Consider the following 21,783-nt stretch of genomic DNA (forward strand, 5'->3'; position numbering starts at 1 on the left):
AAAACTAATTATCGGATCAACGTGAAATTTTCAGAGAATATTTTTAAGATATTACACTTAACGAAAATGCAAAAAAAAATAATTTTTTGAAAATTCTGACTACCCTTAACCCCTTAATTTGTACACTGGAAAGTGAAAGTATCAAAAGGATTAATATGGTGTTATGTCGGTTGTAGACCGATTTCGCACTGTAACATAGGAATGTCACGTACTAAATTTTGTTGAAATTGGTCGGGCGGGTCCCGAGATATGTGATTTAACTTAAGGGTATGCGATGCCAAGCCCATTATCAAATTTTTACTTTGGCTCCTATAAAGACCTCTTATGTCATCTCTGGAGTAAACTTTAATATCTTTGACAAACCTAAGTAGATAAGGTTTTGGTGACACAAACAACCGTTAGGTGATACAAACAACCGTTAGGTGAACAAAACTATAATAATATATGTTGCAAGTTTAAAAACTGCAGGGTGCTACTTACTTGAATAATTTCTTTTTATTGGGTTGCGTGTGTATCATGTGACCACCATTGAGGGCGGCCAGTGCGCGCTGTTCGCTTTCTTGATAACTTTGGAGCGAAATTTTCAAATAACGCTTTTGATAGACAAGCGCTTTGCGGTGAGATTCTAAGCGTAAATAGCGCCCTAACAGCTGATTGCAGCGCTCTTCCAACTCTGACACGTTAGCCGCGCCGCCGAGCTGCGACTCGAGCTCTTCGCACTTTTTCTGCAATTGACGGCGCTCCTCCACGAGGAATTGTACCGTTTCGGCCATTTGGCGGTTCTCTTGCGTATTCTCCGCTAGCAGCGCGTTTATTTCCTTCATTTTTTGCAAAAACTGTTGTGGCACAGACGACTCGGCGGCGCTCATATTTGCATTGGCGAGCGCTTCAGCGAGTTTGGCTTCGCGCTGTGTCGCACGCTCGACGTCGAAGCGTAGCTGTGTAATGGTCTTAAGTAAATTGTCGCGCTCTGCTTCGGTAGCTAAAAGCAGCGACTTAACTTCCTGCATTTCGCCGAGTAGCTGTACGCTTTCTTTTTGCTGTCGGTCACGTCGCGTCGTACGTCGGGTTTCAGCCTCCTGTAGTGTTGCAAGTCTAGCCTCCAAACTCTCTATCTCCTGCGTTTGTATAGTTAATCGTTCTTGCAAGTGCTCACACTCTTGTTCGGCTAAATCTTTATCACGCCCTAATTTCTCCATTTCACGCTTTAGTTTCTCACAATAATCCACGCGTTCCTGCAACTCGTTTTCATAGCGCTGCCGCTCTCGTTCGCTAGAACGTTGTGCATCGGCGCAGCGCTCGCGTTCGCGGTCATTCTGTGCCGTCAGCAACTTGATTTCACTGCGAAGGCGCTCAGCCAACTCCGACTCGAAATCGTTGCTTAGTGCGCGCGGCGATTTTCGCGGAGAATCGGTTGGTGATTTCAGCAACAGTGAATTACGACGTGACTCGGCGCGCTGCATGGCAGTCAACTGCGTTTGCAAGCGCTCACAACGCTCGCGTTCAATATCCAGCAATTTGTGCAGCTCATCCTCTTTTTCCAGCGCAGTCTCGAGTCGCTTGCGCATTGCCTCAATGATGAGTACATCTTGCTCTTGTATTTCCTGCGAATGTTGCTTCTCAATGAGCAACTCCTGGCGTATATCTTCATTGTGTTCACGTTCAACGGCAATTTGAGCCTTGAGCGCCTCTAATTGGTTTAACAACTCGCGCTCGCCGGTGAAATTTTCGTCGTCTGTGCCTTGTGCTTCAGTCTTATTGGGTTCTTGCGAAGCCTTATCGCGACTCTTGCGGTCCAAGTTGTTTTCTTCTTCGCTCTCGATGGCTTGAAGTATATTCGAGTCTAGTTGCACGGAATAGTTCAGTTCCTTTTCTACTTGTTGTGCTATTTCATCCACTGAGTATTGCTTTGAACTGTTGTCGCTGTTTGGTTGTTGCCGCAAGCGTTCCACTTCCTCCTCCAGTCTTGAAATCTTTTGCTGCAGCTCGGTGGCATTCTCATCAGCTTGCCCCAATTTATTGGTAAGCATCTGCAATCTCTGTTCTTTTGCTTTTAGTTGTTCGCTTAGCTGCACGATATCCAGTTTGCGAGCCTCCAACTCGCGCACAGTCTTCTTGCACTGTTCGTGTATTTCACTTACAGCTCGCAACTCTTTACGCAAGCTCTCGCGCTCATTAACTCCCTGTTCGGTCGCCTGCAGAACTTTCTGTTGCAAATCCGTAATGCGGTTTTGGAGACGCTGCTCATTCTCCTTGTAGTTAAGCAACTCTTTCTCTCCTTTAGTCAAGCGTTCTTGCTGTTCCTTGTTTTCCTTAGTTAGACGCTCTTGGGAGCTTAAAAGCAATTCAATTTCGGCCGTCTTTTCAGCGATTTCCGTTTGGAGAAGTACGCATTTCTGCGCTTCTTTTTTCAACTCGCTGATTTCCATCTGTTGTTGTTCCAATTCATGCTGTAGACCTCCCAAACGTACTTGTGTGCCTACCAATTCTTCCTCAATGGCTTGCATTTCTTGATCCTTTTCGCGTATAGCTTTCTCTTTCTCAGTGGAAGCGCTTGTCAGTTTCTCCTTCAAATATTGCACTTCTTGTTTTAGCTTCTGGTACATCTCTTTTTCCTCTGCCAGCCTTTTATTCATTGCGGACAATTCCAAACCGGGTGTCTTCAATTTTGAATCCTCTGTCAATGCGGAAAAGTTAATTTGACGTGGTACAATCGGTGGCGTGGCCGTTGCCCCTGACTGATCCGTCATTGTTAGCACATTGGGATCTTGGAAGTAATGTGGATTATCGAAAGTATTCACAGGACGTAGAGTGGCGAATCCAGATAAGTCCTCGCTACGCTTATGCGTCAGATTCGCCACAGCTTGTTTTGAAGTGTCCTAAAAGCAAATAAAATACTAATTTCATATAATTTTTTTTACATCACAGTTATCTTACCAATGATTTCAATCCAATAACGAGATTAGAGTTGGCCAGCTGAATTGGTGTCGCCTCGTGCAACACAGCTGCACGACGCATCACATCGGGCTCATCAAACTCGCTGATAGACACTATGTCACTCAATGTGTGTGCACTCAACTTTGTGCTTATTTCATCTTTGCCAGCAGCGATACCCTTCCCAGCAACGACACCACCACCTAAACTGGAAGCCTGGCTCAAGTTGAGCTCCTGTATTTCTTTATCTTTCGATTCCAATTGTTCCCGCAGATGATCGATCTCTTCATTCTTATCAGCCAGCATTGTCTCCATTAAGTCGGGCAAAGCCAGCTTGTTTATCATTTCATTCTTGATTTTCTCCTTCAGCATTTGTATGGCGGAATTTTTCTGCTTCAATTCCGCCTCTAAACGTTCCACAACACTACGATCCGGTTGATGTTCCACAGCCAACTCTGCTTCAAGCCGATCAATAGCAACCTTACTCTTTTCCAATTGCTGCTTCATTGTTACTATTTGCTTGTCACGCACAGAGACGGTTTCGCGCAAGTTTTGAACTTCGGTTTGGAGGTCATGAATCCGTACATTGAAGTCGGTCGAACCCGCACGCTGTAGCTCCATCGCTCGTTTTCGTTGCTCTTCCAGTCGCGATTGCAATGTGGAGATGCGTTGATTTTGTTCAGACATGCGATCTTGTAGGGCTTCCCGATCATGCTGGAGTTCCTAAACAAAAGCGGAAACAGAAAGAGAAATTATTGCACACTATGTTATGTTATAGTTGTTATTATATACATATGTTTTGTTACGATATGTATAATTGAACCCGTTGAACAAATTAAGTTACCTTTATTTAATAATAATACCAAATATGACAACGAACTAAAATGTTATTGCGACTGTTATCACTCCACGCAGTTCATTGCCTCTTGATGTGCGGAGTGGCTGAAATGCACTCCAGAATCAAATAATAGTACAATAGAGTTTCATTGCAACCATTGAAATTTGCATCTCATCTGATTCAAAACACAAGGGCGCAGGAAAAAACTTGTACACTCAATTGATAGGATTGAATTTGCCAACAACTCAAGTGGTTAATGGAAAAATGTGAAATAACCTACTACATATCGTCATCATAATATACAAGTTCAATGAACAAGATTTGTAGACACGGAATTGTGTGCGCAATTAAGAACAGAGGCAGTGCAAAAATTACAAAACAAAAACATAAACTTTGAAAATGTGAGCAAGAACATTTATTGCTGACAGCCCGACCTCCCAAACATTGTTTCTATTATACATATGTAATTAACCATTTCGGGCCTAGTGCTCTATCCTCAACGCATTTGAATTCTCTCTGTAAAGAGTCTTTTAAACTATAACATGTTTTAAAATTGAGTGTCTAAAAAGAATAAACCCGTTGAAATATGTTATAATAGATATGACATATCAAAACGAAAAACATAGACATAATAATAATAATAGAAAGAGTTTTTTTTATCTATGTATGAAGACATTTTATCGAATATCCTAATTCATAATGTAGCGAATGGCAAAAATTGGGATTGAAAAGTTTTAGAGGAGGAAGCGATGACATTGGACAATTCTTTAAATTAGAAATAGAAAGGACCAGCTCAGATCAGTTCCCCAGCTGACAAAAATCTCCCTAAGTAAATAGAAAATATAAAAATATAAATTACTTTATAAGGTAATATATTATACAAAAACTAGAAGACACCGATCAAAATTTATTTTATTAATTTTATATTAATTGTAACAGATTTGCAATTTACAAAGTATTTAGTTGATGACATACTATATATACTCGTATATATAACATTTAATTTTATGAGTAAGGTAGATAGGTTAGATCATTCATAATTTTGTTTTTTCAATTTAATTCATTTCAGTATCATACGGTGCACAATATTTTCGGCTAATGCATCCCTAGCTACCTTATATCAAAAGAATAATATTTAAACAAATATTCAACCGAAGATTATTATGTGGCATTCCGGTTACAACTAAAAAAATTGAAAATTTTTGCTTTCATTTTCATCAGCAATTTTAGTTGTTTTAAATAAATATGTACATCAGATTGCGTGACAATAATTAAGTATTGAAATTGTTTTCGTCAATACCTACTTTTTTGGTATTAGCAAGAATACTGGTCAGTTATGATCCCAGAAATTATTTTGTATGCCCGAGAAAATACTGGCAATGGTCCTGGATAGTAAAAACAATGTTGCAACGAAGTGACACATCTCCAAATATGCAAGTGTAGATAAAGCATAAATACTCGTAAGGCAATTGGCGCATCACATGCGTAGCCCTGCGTAGCCCTGCGTTCAGGTCGTTGAGGCCATTAAAAAGATGCGGTGGCTGAGTTTAGGTGTGTGAGTTTATGAAGTGTTCGCTGTGACACTAACTGAACACTAATTATGTGCTTGCTTATGTACTTGTTCATACAATACATATGAACAAGGCAGCAACATTTGCATGTAAATATATCAATTTATCCAAGTGATGCCCCAGCAGTGCAAGCACAGGAAGCTGAACTGTATGTAAATGTGTATAACGATACTTTATTATATATGTGCCTGTGTATAAACATTCGAATTGATACGTGTGAAGAGGGGTGGAATCACCAAGATATCGGAGACAATCTAAATTGTGATTAAGAGAGTAACCGCAACAACTATTTCATCAACATCAATGGCCTCATTCATTCATATGTATGCAATGCCACAAATCTGTGGATGAAATTGAAAATTACCAAGCTATAGGGAACAAACAATGCAAACATCAAACATAGCTAGTACCAAACGCTTTGGTTCCTTGGCTTCTACAGTGCTAAGTGATGGCAAACAAATGTCTAATGAAATGCAGAAGAAAAACTCGCACCAAAAGCACGCGGTGGCAATATATCACCAACCGCAGAAAATGAAGTGAGCGCATCCGAGAATGTAAACAAGCAGTATACTGCTTTGCCCTGTGTTTGACGTTTGACGCACGTCTAGTCAGAAACGCACTTCCTTCTTCTGCTGCGTGGTTGCATCATTTGGCTGGAAATGCGAGTTGTAAATGTAAACAAAAACATTAGAGACTGACCTTATTTTCTCACTACCTACACCAAGAAGTTGGCGCTGTAAAAATGGTTCTGATGCATGAATATTTAAAAAAATGCAAACAGATACTCATGTGTTGCGTTTAATTGCTGGAATTAACGGCAGTTCACTGAACTATTGTTTGTAAATATTAAACAACTCTCGCAGCATTCCCTCTGCACCTAATAAGTTCACACAATAAAAATGTTTCTGAAGTGTGCCGTTTTTTAAAGGTATTTTTGAAAGTAATGGATATTTTTGTATTATTTGTAGTAACCTTAAAGGTTTTAAAACTTTGTAATTACAAATAAAACGACTTGACTTTAATGGATGTATGCACTTAAAAGTGTGCTAGAGATTATACTTTCCTTTCGACATAAGTTTTTTGGCACCAAACTTCACATTTAACTGTTTACCGTTATATAGGCTGTGTTCAATGAAATAGCAGCGTAGCCGAGACGAAAATATCTATAAACAGTTTTTTGCTTATTCCTTTTTGTTAGTTAAGTTACAGTTTTTGTAAAATAGAAAAAAAGATTTGAGGAAAAAGGAAAAACCTTATCAAACTTTTCTTAGTTTTTATGCTTTTTTGCGCACATCCCCATCCAAAGGCATGGATGTGTGCAAAAATATTTTTAAAAATTTTCAATGAACACAACTGAATTAGAACAGCTGATATAGTAATGCTTGCTTGTAAAAAGTTTTCTTAAAATTTTTAAAATAGTTTGTGTCCCTATCGAAGATGGAAGAAGAAACAGCATTTTCGGGAAATTTTACTGTTTCACTATCAAAAGGGTAAAATGCAAAATTTCGCTCTGGCAATTTCGCTCTTGAGGATGCACCAGGCCCTGGAAGCCGATGTGGATAAAATAAAGTCGTTGGTCGATGCACATCGTGGTCTATGCGCCGAAATGTAGGCTATAGAAATTGGTTATATAAGTCTACAGTTGTGGAATAAGCACACACTATTTCGTCTTATTCGTACCTGTTGGTCTAAAAGTATCTTAAATTTAATAAAAGCAATAAAACGCTGTGTGCGACTGTTTTGGAAACCATTTCAACGACATTCGGGATTTCGTAGCCAGAACCGAGCAAGATTTATATACTCCCAAAAACGCTCAAATCGATAGCTTTTCCCAAAATAATGTTAGCCATATTTATTGCCTATTCACATAATATAGGAACAGTTACTTAAATATACATTTTTTTGTTTTGCTACGATCTCATATGAGCTAACTAAAGCTCTAATACATACAGTTGTCCACAAAATAATAGGAGTGCCAATCTGAAAAATGTGTTTGGCTGCATAACTTTTTTAAATCACATGTAAATGACACGAAACAATAACGGTACACATAACGGGATACTAGCATTAAAATACAAAACAAATTTTTATTGTGATGATTGCTGTTCTTCTTCTGCTTTGCTAGTTCTCGGAGACACTTGTTATTGCTTTCCTTAGATATTTCGTTTTCAAAATAAAAAATTTTCACAAAATTAGAAAAGTAAATATAGTTCCATAATCTAGCAGCAATTTTAATTATTTATTATTTTATTTAAACATTAAGGTTTTCACCAGGGGGTAGAGGAAATCATTATACAGAGGAAAAGCGGAAAACGATAAAAAAAAATTGAGAAAACTAGGAAAAACTTATAAAGAGATTCAAAAAATCGTAAAATGTTCTCCTCAAATGATAGAAAATGCCTTTAATTATAGAAACAAAAATGAAACTCGTAGACAAAAGCGCAAAACATCCACGTCAGACGATCGCAATATGGTACGCTACTGCAAAATTAATCCGTTTGCTTCAGCCTGCAGCATCCATGACGAACTAAATTTGTCAGTTAGTACTGAAACTGTTCGTAAGCACTTGGCGCAGAACAAATTATTTGCCAAAAGTCCACGAAAAAGACCCCATTAAAAAAGGAACACAAGGAAGCCCGCATACAATTTGCAAAAGGGCATGGCTACGGCCCCGCGTCTAAATGGCGAAACATTTTGTGGTAGGATGAATCCAAAATTGAGTTATTTGGTAGCACAGGTTCTAGGAACTTTTTCCAGCGACCCCCTAACTCAGAATACCACAAAAACCGTTATACATAACGATGCCAAATCATGGTACGTGATCGTTTTTCACATTGTGGTGTTGGTTCAATTCACTTAATTGAAGGCATCATGGACCAAAGGGCATATGTCAAAATATTATATGAGGTAAAGTTAACACATGCCTCATGGAATATGCCATTGATATGGGTATATCAACGGGGTAATGACTCTTAACATACTAGCAAGTGCGCAAAAAAAATGGTTTAGGGCCAACGGAGTTGAGGTTATGTGGTGACCTGCTCAGTCTCCTGACCTCAACCCCATTGAAAACCTGTGGACAGATATCAAGAAGAAAGTAGCTGAAGAGAATCCAATCAATTCGAGAGATTTATGGCAAGTAGTGGAAAAGACTTGTAAAGGAATGCCAATAAAGCGTTGCCAGGATCTCATAGACTCCATGCCTCGGAGATGTGATGCTGTGTTAAAAAAATCGAGGTTATTCAACGGAAAATTAATTATTTTAATATTCTGTGAAACTTTGGAAGCATTATATATTAAAAATATAGAAAGGTCACGTATTCCATAAAATACCCCTATTTTTTGTGGAACTAGTTTTTTAGTTTACTTGATATAAACTGCGATATAAAATTTTGCTCATGCTTAATTGAAATAAATGAAATCTGGAAATATTAATAGATCTTTAGCAAATTACATTGTGCAAAAATTTTGAAAAAACAAACATTTTTGTTAATGAAAAATAACAATTCGTTTTTCTCATGTGGCCACTCCTATTTTTTTGTGGACAACTGTATATATATATACATATATATATATTTCGGCCATGTGTGCAAATTAATAACATTTTCGTCTCTATTCGGCCACTGTTTAACTTCCGTTAATTTCGTACCTCACATAAGCAGTGAGTTTCATTAGTCAGTTCTTGCAAATTATACTATAAGCAATGTATTAATTTAAGGGGCTTTTTCGACTTTTATATAATATTATATTATTATCTTTAAATGTATTTTTCGAAATAAAAGATCTGTACTTAAAAAAGGAACATAATTTTTTGAGAGGGATATTTCGAGCGAGTAACATTTTCTATTTTGAGACCAAATCTAGGAGTCTACCATATCATAAATGAATCTTTCGCACACATATACACTTCGCATAATATAGATTTTATGCATTTGCTCCGTTTTTCTAAAATTAAATTTCGAAAAACGCGGAAATGCGTCGCACAAAATTCTGCATAAATTCAAATATAAGTAAGAGTAACCATAAAGTACGTACATATGTAAACGGTGTGAAAACTCATGTCACATAGTGTATTTTAATAGTAGTTTTTTTTACTATAAAAAATATGTCAAAAACACGTGCAATAGAAGATCATAAATGGTATGGTAATGGTTTGACTTCGAAGTGAAAAAGACAGAAATTTGTTAAATATTAATGGAATTAAAGAAATATACAGACATGGTATGTAAATATGTATACCTAGGCAAACATATTGCACAAGTATTGAAATTTAGTTTCTCACTGCATTACTATATTTATGTTTTGCTATCTTACCCTCATCGGACTCAATTTGAAGGCAACGACGCCTTTGTTGTGCTTATTGAACATAACTCGTCCGTTTATTAGATCTTATCATACCCGTGTGTAAGATTTTAGAAATTCATGTTTTAGCACGAGAAGTTAATTGATAAAAAAAATAATAACAGCAATGGTTATCGCACTACTTTTCGCGAACTAAACAAAGAATATTTTTATTTCAATGAGAATTTTCAAAGCACAACAAGAAATTTGTGCAAAACAGACACGTATTCAGCATCACAATAGCAAGGAAACTAAATTGCGCGCACACAAATCGCCGACGCTAATGGTCCATGCTGCGGCAGACACCCCAAAAGAGAACGCACTTATGCACCCTCCTACAAGTGTGAGGCAAGTGTTCTTAGCGCTGTCGAATTAATGGAAACAGAGACCACAGAGATCGCAGCTGAAGCAATTGAGAGAATAAACACCACCAACGCACAGTGGTTTCGTCCATAAGTCAAAAATACGAAAAAGTAAAAATCAAAAAAATTAAAAAAATTAAACCAATTGTCTCCAATGTGCTCAAACCTCTTAATGGCAAATCAGTTCTGTCTGGAAATCTAACGGGACTTTCTAAAAAATAGCATTGAAGTTGTGATTAGTTGTTCAATTTTTAAGATCAATTCCTTGTAAAGTGAACGTTTACGAATTTTAATTATTTTTAATGGGTAAAGGTATTTATTTTATGTTACAAAATTGACAAAACTAACTTGCGTTGCAGATATCCTTAAATCGATACTTTAGTTTACCCTGTATTTTATGCAATTTATGTCCAATTAATTTCTTTTCCAGTGTATTTGTGTATATGTAGGTAGGTAATTAACAAGGTAAGTGTAGCTGCCTAAATTTGCCTATATGCGTATATTCTACAATATACTAAGGTCATCCTTTTCATTCCAAGTCAAATTTGCCTATCAAAAACGCTGCTATATTTTTGTGTTTTTCAATAATATCTGCCGAAATTACGAGAATTGGCCAAGATTTAAAATACAGAGCCTTAACTTTGTTAAAAGCCATGTCTGTGGGTTACAAGATTAATTAAGCAAACTTTGGGAACTATGATCTTGAAACCAAATATCCCTGGTTTTATCTCCTACCATCGGTGCATACAATTTTACTTCATACTTTTGAAGTTATAAATCATTCCAATTACAACAAACACGGAAAATTTCACGTGTCGATTCAAATACAGAGCCATGCAAGCGAAACCACTGTGCAGCGCTCCCCACAAAAGCGCACAAATGAACAGAATGTTGCTTTCACTTTCGTTCAGTGAAATAATATGCTACCCGCAGCGCCGACACACACATACTATACATACACATCCCAATGTAGACATAACAAAAGCGCTGCGAACTTTTCAAATTTCAAACTCAACGATTTTCAGCCTTAAAAGAGCTTTCCCCACTCCAAAATTGGTATATACTATATAGTATAGACGTTCCGTTACTCACCACACAGGCATCACGCATCTGCGTCACTTGCATCTCGAGATCACGTATACGTTTGATGGCCGCCTCTTCGACACGCGTGTGTTTGGCAACTTTGTCGGCAATGCGTTGAACTCCCTCCATGGTAAGCGAATGCTGTCGTGGCGACGGATGCAACGGAGAGCCTGGAGTTTGCGTTATTGTTACTCCATTGTCTGCACCACCTGTTAAGAGCGCTGAGTTGGCGGGGCCTGCGCCACTTACAGACACATCCTCAGTGATACTATTTGTATTTGAAGAAATCGAGTGATGCACAGATTCGAGCGTTTTCGTTTTCTGGTCAAGAGTGTTCTCAATGTCGCGGAGCTGCAATTGTACCAATATTAATTACTTATTAATAAAGTGTTGAGACAATGAAAATTAAAATTGAATCACGTGAAAATAAACTTAAATTGTTCAACGAAAAATTATTAACTTTATTCAATCGGGTAAAATAGTCAACAAAATTCAATCCGTTATAGCGTCAAAAACTTTGTATAATTTAGCTTCAGCACGTCAAATTTTAAACGTCTTTTTCTTGAAATTGCATTTTTCAAATCGGTCGATGATGGTACTCGGTACTTTTTTAATACGCCTCACAGTTATCTAGTCGAGTAATGCAACCTTTTATTTAAATATCTTATGCAAAGTATACATACATATGTACACTTTACTAGTAATTCTGTGGTATTTTCAAGAATTTAGCAAAAGTTAATAGAATCAACGACGCTCATGAAATGCATTTCGTAAAAGGTGATTTCGCAGATTGCCTTTTTTATTATATTAATTTTTTTATTATAACGGGTGATTTTTTTGAGGTTAGGATTTTCATGCATTAGTATTTGACAGATCACGTGGGATTTCAGACATGGTGTCAAAGAGAAAGATGCTCAGTATGCTTTGACATTTCATCATGAATAGACTTACTAACGAGCAACGCTTGCAAATCATTGAATTTTATTACCAAAATCAGTGTTCGGTTCGAAATGTGTTTCGCGCGCGTGTTTTGTTCAGCGATGAGGCTCATTTCTGGTTGAATGGCTACGTAAATAAGCAAAATTGCCGCATTTGGGGTGAAGAGCAACCAGAAGCCGTTCAAGAACTGCCCATGCATCCCGAAAAATGCACTGTTTGGTGTGGTTTGTACGCTGGTGGAATCATTGGACCGTATTTTTTCAAAGATGCTGTTGGACGCAACGTTACGGTGAATGGCGATCGCTATCGTTCGATGCTAACAAACTTTTTGTTGCCAAAAATGGAAGAACTGAACTTGGTTGACATGTGGTTTCAACAAGATGGCGCTACATGCCACACAGCTCGCGATTCTATGGCCATTTTGAGGGAAAACTTCGGACAACAATTCATCTCAAGAAATGGACCCGTAAGTTGGCCACCAAGATCATGCGATTTAACGCCTTTAGACTATTTTTTGTGGGGCTACGTCAAGTCTAAAGTCTACAGAAATAAGCCAGCAACTATTCCAGCTTTGGAAGACAACATTTCCGAAGAAATTCGGGCTATTCCGGCCGAAATGCTCGAAAAAGTTGCCCAAAATTGGACTTTCCGAATGGACCACCTAAGACGCAGCCGCGGTCAACATTTAAATGAAATTATCTTCAAAAAGTAAATGTCATGAACCAATCTAACGTTTCAAATAAAGAACCGATGAGATTTTGCAAATTTTATGCGTTTGTTTTTAAAAAAAAGTTATCAAGCTCTTAAAAAATCACCCTATATTTAATAAAGCTTTATAGAGAAAATTCGATAATGAAATAGTCTGAGTTAGGCCTAATTGTATAATGCCTAATGTACATACTTACATACATATGTACACTCGGCGAAAAAAAACCACGCAGTCGAAAATTTCTAATATTCCTATTTTCAAATGTCACTATTTGCTCAAAATTCACTATTTGTCTTATTTGGCTGTTTTGTCATGTGACTACATTATTTTACCGTTATTTCGAAAACCGTTAGCCTTTCGCACGTATTTATTATAGTATTTGCGGTATTTTCCTTTGAATAAGTTGTGAAAACAAGTAAAGTTGAACATAGCAGTGTCAACAGAAAAGAAAGCAGAAATCGTAGCTTTATATAAAATAAATTATCCAAATGTCAAATAACTCGTGAAATTGGAGCATGCGTATTATAATTAAAAACAAGTAAGGAAGGGCTAAGTTCGGGTGTCACCGAACATTTTATACTCTCGCACGATAAAGTGATAATCGAGATTTCATTATCCGTCATTTACATATTTTTTTATTTTGCTGTAAAATTAATTAGAATTAAATTCTGAGAGATTTACCGAAATTTCGGTGAAAAATTATTTTAGGTTAGGTTGGGCACTGAGTTCTTCGTGTTCGATATCAGGGACCTTGAAAAGTTATAGTCCGATCACAACAATTTTTCCACAAGGGATACCTCAGCTCACATACCGTATTTGAGTAAAGTTTTATTCCGCTATGATCATTGGTTTCTAATGTATATATTATACAGAGAAGGCATCAGATGGAATTCAAAATAGCGTTATATTGGAAGAAGGCGTGGTTGAGAACCGATTTCGCCCATATTTAGTATATGTCATCAGGGTGTTAAAAAAATATTATATACCGAATTTTATTGAAATCGGTAGAGTAGTTCCAGAGATATGGTTTTTGGTCCATAAGTGGGCGACGCCACGTCCATTTTCAATTTTTAAAAAAAGCCTGGGTGCAGCTTTCTTTTGACATTTCTTCCGTAAAATTTTGTGTTTCTGACGATTTTTGTTAGTCGGTTAACGCACTTTTAGTGATTTTCAACATAACCTTTGTATGGGAGGTGGGCGTGGTTATTATCCGATTTCTTCCATTTTTGAACTGTATATGGCCTGAAGGAAACGGCTCTATAGAGTTTGGTTGGCATAGCTATTGTAGTTTCCGAGATATGTACAAAAAACTTAGTAGGGGGCGGGGCCACGCCCACTTTTCCAAAAAAAAATTACTTCCAAATATGCTCCTCCCTAATGCGATCCTTTGTGCCAAATTTCACTTTAATATCTTTATTTATGGCTTAGTTATGACATTTTATAGGTTTTCGGTTTCCGCCATTTTGTGGGCGTGGCATTGGGCCGATTTTGCCCATCTCCGAACTTGACCTTCTTATGGAGCCAGGAAATACGTGTACCAAGTTTCATCATGATATCTCAATTTTTACTCAAGTTACAGCTTGCACAGACGGACGGACGGACAGACAGACATCCGGATTTCAACTCTACTCCTCACCCTGATCACTTTGGTATATATAACCCTATATCTGACTCTTTTAGTTTTAGGACTTACAAACAACCGTTATGTGAACAAAACTATAATACTCTCTTTAGCAACTTTGTTGCGAGAGTATAAAAATTATACATATTTTAATTGATTAGATCGAAAAAAGGGCAGCGGACGTCCGAAAATAGTAAAACCGCGTTAAGAACGACAAATTAAACGGATGTGTATTAGTGATCGATTTCAACATTCTGGAAAAATTAATTTAATTTAACATTAATTTTACGAAACCACTGGGATAAAAATAGCGACATGTTCTATGCAAAATGCCCTGAATAATCTTGGATTCCGAGTGCGACGTCCAGCAAAAAAGCCACTTCTCATTACACGATTGAAGAAACAGTGACTAGAGTGGGCAAAATTTGACAAAACTTGGCCTACATCAGATTGGGTAAATGTTATTTTTTCCAATGAATCCAAATTTAATTTGTTGGAACCCAACGGAAATGCCACAGCGCGTCGTAGGAAAGGGGAGCGTTTTTTGCAAAACTGTGTTTGGCCCTCCCTAATGCATTCGCCTTATTTAATGGTGTGGGGAGCTGTGACCAAGTTTGTTGTTTGTTGGACCGCTAATTATTCTAAAAAGATCTGTGAATGCCGAAATATAAATTGGAATTTTGAGAGAAGGCGGTTTGCCAACTATTGAACAGCTGTCCGAACACGCCCAAAAAGTTTATTTTCAAGAAATTTCAGCCCTTTGTCATAGAGCCAAAGCGGTAACCAAAACATAAAAAAATTGAAATCAATTTTTCAATAACTTATTACAAACACTTAAAGGTTTCAAAACAAAAAGATTTTTATGGAATAGGGGCTCTCACGTGGCCAGGAAACAGTCCAGATCTCAATCCAATTGAGAACTGCTGCCATTATTTGGGCAAAATGATAAGAGAAAAGCGTACAAAAAGTCTAAAAGAAATGGAAGACATTATTGAAGCTGATTGATTGACTCTCAAAGAAAAATGTTTACCTTAGGATAATATGAATCTAAGTTTTGCGCTATATAAAAGCACTCTGTAGAGTGCGGGGTTTTTTTTCGCCGAGTGTATGTAAAATTAAAAACTAAATAAGAAATAAAAATTCACCTGCTCTACAACTTGATCCAACACCATGCTTTGCTCTGCAGATGGACGCATGTTTTGCATTTTCTCTTCCAAAAAACGTATACGCTCCTGGTAGCCCGCACCAATTTCCACTTTTAAACTCTGAACCTCGTGCTGAAGTGCTTCGTTTGAACGCGTTTGGGTGTTTATGTACTCCTCCAGTTGCTATAATTTGTTCACGAAAATTATAAATTTTTTAAGGAAAAGTTTTTAAATAGAATTTTTAATCCACGTGGTATTATTAATATATATGTATATATATACATACATATGTATAGTATATGCATAAAGGAAATGTGAAATTATCCCGCTATCTCACCTTGTTCTTTTCACTCAAGACATGCTCATTGAGCGCCTTGGTCTCCACTTGGGTTTCCAATTCGGTGATAATTTCACGCAAAACGAAGATTTTATCAATAGAAGCCTTCAATTCAACTTCAAATTTGTCACGTTTCGCAATCGACTCGTTGAGCCTTTGTGTGAGTTCACGAATTTGAGCCTCCAGTTGCTCCGTCTGTGTTGTAAAAATTATAATAAATTAATACCATTCAGAACAACTGTAAACAATTAAATACAGGTATTACAATAAGAAAATAAAAATTTAGTTTCTTGAACAATAATACATAATTTAAGGGATTACGGGTACTCAGAGGCACGAAAAAATGAGAGTTTTAAGTATTTTTTTTTTTGCTACTAAATCATGTTATTTTACAAAAGTAGTAATATGGCATTATTGACTTGAAGTCACGAAAATTTCAAAAAAAAAATAATAATTTTCAAAGTTATAGTTGTTTGTGTTGACCCTGTTCCAAAAAAGGTACTTGCGGTGACAAGCATAAGTCCTTGGATATTCATTCAAACACAATCGGACAAAAAAAATTTGTTTTATAAATAGATAATCCCGGGCCTGATCGAAGGATTTTATTTTTTTTCCAAAATTAACAAAATGGCGGCCTCAGGAAATTTTTTTCTAAATTTTTGCGAAAAAATGAACAGTTAATTGGTCTTAAAAAATCGAAATTTTTGAAAAAATAAAAATCCTTCGATCATGCCCGAGTTTATTATGTATTCTAAAAGCCGTCTAAATTTCATTAAAATCTACTGAACGGTTTTCGAGTTGCAGTTGTCACCGATTCAAAAAACATAATTTTGAGAAAAACGCGTTTAAAGTTTCACACTAGCGCTTTGAAGTGCCCGACCTCTCTTTCTTATTTCTCGAATAACTCAAAAACTAATTATCGGATCAAAGAGAAATTTTCAGTTGTTACACTTAACTAAAATGCAAAAAAAAATAATTTTTTGAAAATTCTGACTACCCTTAACCCCTTAAGTGTTCCATACAACCAAATATCATAAAAAAGGGTTATTTAAGGAAAAAAATCACCCAGGTTGGCTTAAAAAAAATTATAAGTAAAAAATATATAATATATTAATAACAAATTTCTATAAATATAAAAACAGAAAAAAAATAATAGATGAAAGGTCAGTGCTTATTTTACAAAAACTCTATCTTTTTGTATACATATAACAATTTCCGAAGAGCTCTTTAATTCTTAAATTTATGGCTGCTGTTAGTTAATTTAGTAAATGATGAAAGTGATGAAATATTCTATTTTCTACTCAAGTAAAAATATATGTACATTGTGACGAAAAAGCACCCAGAAATTGTAGCTAAATTAACCGGGTAAATGATATGTTAAAAAATTGTATTTTGCCAAGATGACTACATATTACTATGTCAGTTAGTTTACAGCAGCTGCTTAAGTCGATACACCTCAGTGTGTAGTGCGTTCCGTTTTTTATAATGGATAAAAATATCGAACAAAGAATTTGTCTAAAATTTTGTATTTCTAATGAAACCGAAATCGTTGGGAATGTTGGAAAAGACTTACAGCTTCAAAAATAGAATCCTAGGAGAGGTACTAAGACTTCAAAGACGGTCGAGAGATCGTTGAAAAACCATCGTTATGGACGACTTTTGACCTCTTCAACTGGTAAGTGTTAGAGAGATGGCAAGAGCGCTCAACATCTCTCGCGAGTTCGTTCAAATGACTTTGGTGGATATTTTGCGTATGAAACGCGTTCTTGCTCGACTCGCTTGATAAAGCTGAATTTATAAAAAAAAAGTATCGTAAACAGGTCGCTTTGGAATGAATACCATTGATCAACCACCGTATTCACCAGATTTGGCTCCGTGTGATTTTTTTCTTGTTCCCCAAGCTGAAATTATCGCTCCGTGGAACCCGTTTTCAGTTGATCGAAGAGACAAAACAAAACTCGCTAAAGGAGCTGAAAGCCATCACAAGTGCTTATGAAAAGTGTTGATGAAAAATAAAATATTTTGCGTTTTATTTACAATTTCCGGGCACTATTTTGTCATAATGTATATTAAATATTACAAAAATACATGTGCCCTTATACATATGTAAAAAAGTATGTGTATGCATATATGCCCTTGGACTATCGCACAGTCGTGCGGAAAGTTGCCTAATAACATTCCTTGCCGTTTCACGACCACAGCACGCGTCAGAGGCAGCGTGCCATAAAATTCGATTAGGTGTTAGATGTGTTCAACGGTTTGTTTACATGCATACAGTATATAGCATAGAGATATATGTAAATAAATTACTTTTTTTGTTTTATGTAGACTGAAACTACACCAACTAATTGGCTGAAGTATATTTTTTTACTTTTGCCTTATGGAACAGTATTAAAATTGTTTGTAATTTTTATTTTTTGAAATTTCGCATACAACTCCGTTATAAATTAAGAGTCTTATAGACATTGAATAAGTGCCGTTAGTCCTAAAATGTGAAAAGTTTCATCAATATATGGAATACATAAGACGCTTCTTTGCTCACTATGACAAAAACTATACATAATAAAAAGAAGAAAACAGATTTATGTCAGTTACTTGTTTGATTCACCACAAGTATACGAATGACTTATGTTGAATTGACGACACCTATTATCTTCAAATTTTATGTACCGTAATGGTCTCGGTGCCCATACTACTACTTAATTTTGAATCAGAATAGTGTTGGACACCCAATCACACTCATCTGAAACACCTTGATTGAACCTTATTATTATTTAGCATATAAGTACGTAAACATATAAAATAAACATGCACGTTTTATTTCTATTATTGAAATCAACTTGTTTATAAACATTTTAAATAAAATAACAATTTGTTAGTAAAAAAGTAATGGTTAGAAAATAATGAAAAAATACATAAAATTTGTTAATTCGAGCTATGGTAATATTAGTAATTAATTGTATTATTCGTAACATTTGCGCTCATAAAATAAATTCATAATCCCATTCATAGTACTAGAAATAGAAAATTATAATCAATTGTTAGCTTAAATTTCAAAAAAGTGTGAAAATATTAAATAAGAATATTTGAAAAACATTTCCTTGCACAAAATACATAAACAACAAATTAAAATACAGAATCGCATCAACAACAGCAACAGAGAGAGATTGCAATGAACAAATGAAGCACCAAACACCGAATCAATAAATCCAATGGATATAACGCTGAAAGTCAGAGAGTAGAATGTGTGCATATGCCACTCACCTCCTTGGACGCATTTTCGAAAACATTGCGCTCCTTCTCTTTATCGCGTAGCAGCGCCTTAAGACGCTCAATTTCGCGTTGAAACTCATCACGTTCTTGTTCCCGCTCGGCAGCCTGTTCTTCGAGGAAATGACGAGTTGCTTTCAGCTGTTTATCCGCCGCGTCAATCTGCATATTGGCCATTGAGTTGCCAAACAATTATTTTTTATATTTATTATAGGACAAATTGTTCTTATTACATTAAACTAAAAAGTGTACTTATATATTTAAAAAATAATTGCGATGTAATGTTGAGTAATATTTTCGAATGAATCGTAGTAGAATTATTTACTCACATGCCTATATATGAAAATTAGGTATAACTGTAATGGAATTTAGTAATTCATTGCATGCAACATATACATACACGTACATACAACTCATATATTCTACCCCATCGTATGCAAGTAAACGATTATTCTAGGAAGCTACTTCACTCACCTGCGACTGCAGATCGTCGCGATCCTTCTTTCCGCATTCCATCACCTTCTCGCCTTCGCGGCAAAAGTCTTCGATCATTTGCAGCAACACAACGGTGGCATCATTGTTGGGTTGTTGTTGCATAGGCGATAAGAGTATTGTGCGCGCCTTCTCCTGCAATTGTGTGAAACTGGTTGATGAACGGTCCGAACCGGCAGCGCGTGGTGGGCTCCTAAGCGATCCATGGCCATAACCCTCTGCATAATCGGTGTTGTTGAGTGAGTTCAGCTGTGACAATTGATCACGTAGCACCTGCAGTTCCTGTCCCAATTCTGTATTCCGTTGGATTGTGTGCTCCAGTTCTTCCTGCAACTTGACGCGGTCGGTTTCCGATTTGACTAGACGATTTTTCAATTCGTGCACTTGGAAATTTAGCTCGGATGCATTGCCACCTGGCGTGGAGAAGAGCTCATCATTATTATTCATAGGGTGTTCAGTGCGTAGTCGATTTAAATCGGGCGGCAGCGAATTGAGCAACTGTCCCTGCTGGTGTTTCAAGTGCTCTTTGTAGGTTGGTAAGTTTTGCTCATTCAGCGATGAGGTGCGTATAAAACGATGTACCTGTTCGCCAATGGATGGTGATTTTTCACCATCGCTATCGCCTTCGCAGCAACTATCAATTTTCTCCAAGCCACTTGATAAGCTAGACAAGCGACGCCTTTGGCGCTTGCTTAGTTCTTCAGAGAGATGCAGCAGATACAATGCTTCGGTATTTAACCGTTCCAAGCACTCGCGCAAATCAAAATCCTCATCTCCACTTTTGTTGCTAACGAATTCTACCAGACTAGGATCTTCTACCAATTCTAATAAATTGTGTACATCAGGTATGCAACGGGACTGCTTATTAGAGGAAAGTGATGCATTCAATATTGAAATATTCATATCCACTTCTGGCGTTTGCTCGCCTAAGGTGCGATTGTGCGCGCCCATTAGGCGCTGCACCTCTTGCAAGAGTGTGCTATTTATGTCTTCCTCGCAATTCACAACGCATTTGGCAAGCTCGGCTAGGACACTGCGGAAAGTTTTGCACAGATCTCTCAAATTATCACGATCACTAATTATCTGTTCCAAGTTTCGAGCTGAATCGAACGTAGAATTGCGTTTATTCTTACGATTCAGCTGCTTTTCATAATCCATTTTTAGGCGCGACATCTGTGAAATAGCAAACACATATTTTAAGTTTAACATACCCTATGAAACTAGTAAAAAGTCAATTTTATGTAAATTCAAAATTGTTACTATAATCAGTGCTACTACCATTTCACATTTTCACGGTCATCCGATTCAAAGAATACAACCTGCTATAAGAATTTCTTCCTTATGATGTTGCGAAATTTTATTTTTTACGAAAAGGAAATGCCCTATTTTGTCTTACTAACTAAGAAGACCATTGGACACAAAACTTCAAATTATGAAGATTTATTTCTAAATATGTGTTCCGATTACTCTTTCCAAGCTCTAACGGTGGGTTAAAGGGCTTAAAAAGGTGACTGAGAGGATGAATGGTACACATTGGGAGGCATAATGCGTAGTTGAGCTTTTTCGAACCGTATGTAAGCAGAACGCACTTATAATCTGTCATAAGGTCTTAATTTGGCACAACCTACTGTCCTACCTCAGGCTGGTGTTGTCGACTGAATTTCCATAACGTAGAACCCTATGTCTTTAATAATTGTAAGACGTGAACCGACCAAGTTCAAAAGATCCTGACACTATTTTCAATAAATACCAGGCAGGATGAACAAGGTACGTTCCAAAGTAAACAGGAGTTTTTGAATCTAGCGACCCCTATGTCGACTGGTGTGTTAGAATCTGCTATCTTCATCGATTCTCCAGTGAGCATTTCATGACATTTCATCTATTGGCAGTGAAGTTATTGCGTTTTAAGAGTCAGTATGTTTGTGTTATCGGTGCGAAAATGAGTTTTGTTTTAAAATTGGTAAAACTTTTACCGAAACGTTTCAATTGATAAAACAAGTTTATGGCGATGATTGCCTATCCCGTAGCAGAGTGCACGAGTGGTTTCAACGTTTTCAAAGTGGTCGTGAGGACATAAATGACGATCAACATGTGGGCCAATCAAAATCCGTGATCACCGGAAATTCCACCGAAACTGTGCG

At 36.8% G+C, this 21,783-nt stretch overlaps 1 protein-coding gene across 12 annotated transcripts in view; it reads right to left on the bottom strand.

The window, feature by feature from the left end:
- LOC105223981 (pericentrin) overlaps positions 1-21,783 on the bottom strand; it is a 77,313-nt gene that overhangs the window by 2,863 nt on the left and 52,667 nt on the right. For 8 of the 12 annotated variants that reach the window (XM_049459293.1, XM_049459291.1, XM_049459298.1 and 5 more), the window contains 7 exons: positions 19,625-20,815; positions 19,145-19,312; positions 15,881-16,075; positions 15,544-15,726; positions 11,139-11,480; positions 2,938-3,657; positions 481-2,879 (listed from right to left, as the gene is read on the bottom strand). In XM_049459293.1, the coding sequence (XP_049315250.1) occupies positions 481-2,879; positions 2,938-3,657; positions 11,139-11,480; positions 15,544-15,726; positions 15,881-16,075; positions 19,145-19,312; positions 19,625-20,815 (5,198 nt within the window). The remainder of the gene's footprint in view (positions 1-480; positions 2,880-2,937; positions 3,658-11,138; positions 11,481-15,543; positions 15,727-15,880; positions 16,076-19,144; positions 19,313-19,624; positions 20,816-21,783) is intronic. The other 4 variants (XM_049459296.1, XM_049459299.1, XM_049459300.1 and 1 more) reach the window with 1 other exon arrangement.

Source organism: Bactrocera dorsalis, chromosome 5 (assembly GCF_023373825.1).
Source record: "Bactrocera dorsalis isolate Fly_Bdor chromosome 5, ASM2337382v1, whole genome shotgun sequence".
Classification (NCBI taxonomy): domain Eukaryota; kingdom Metazoa; phylum Arthropoda; class Insecta; order Diptera; family Tephritidae; genus Bactrocera; species Bactrocera dorsalis.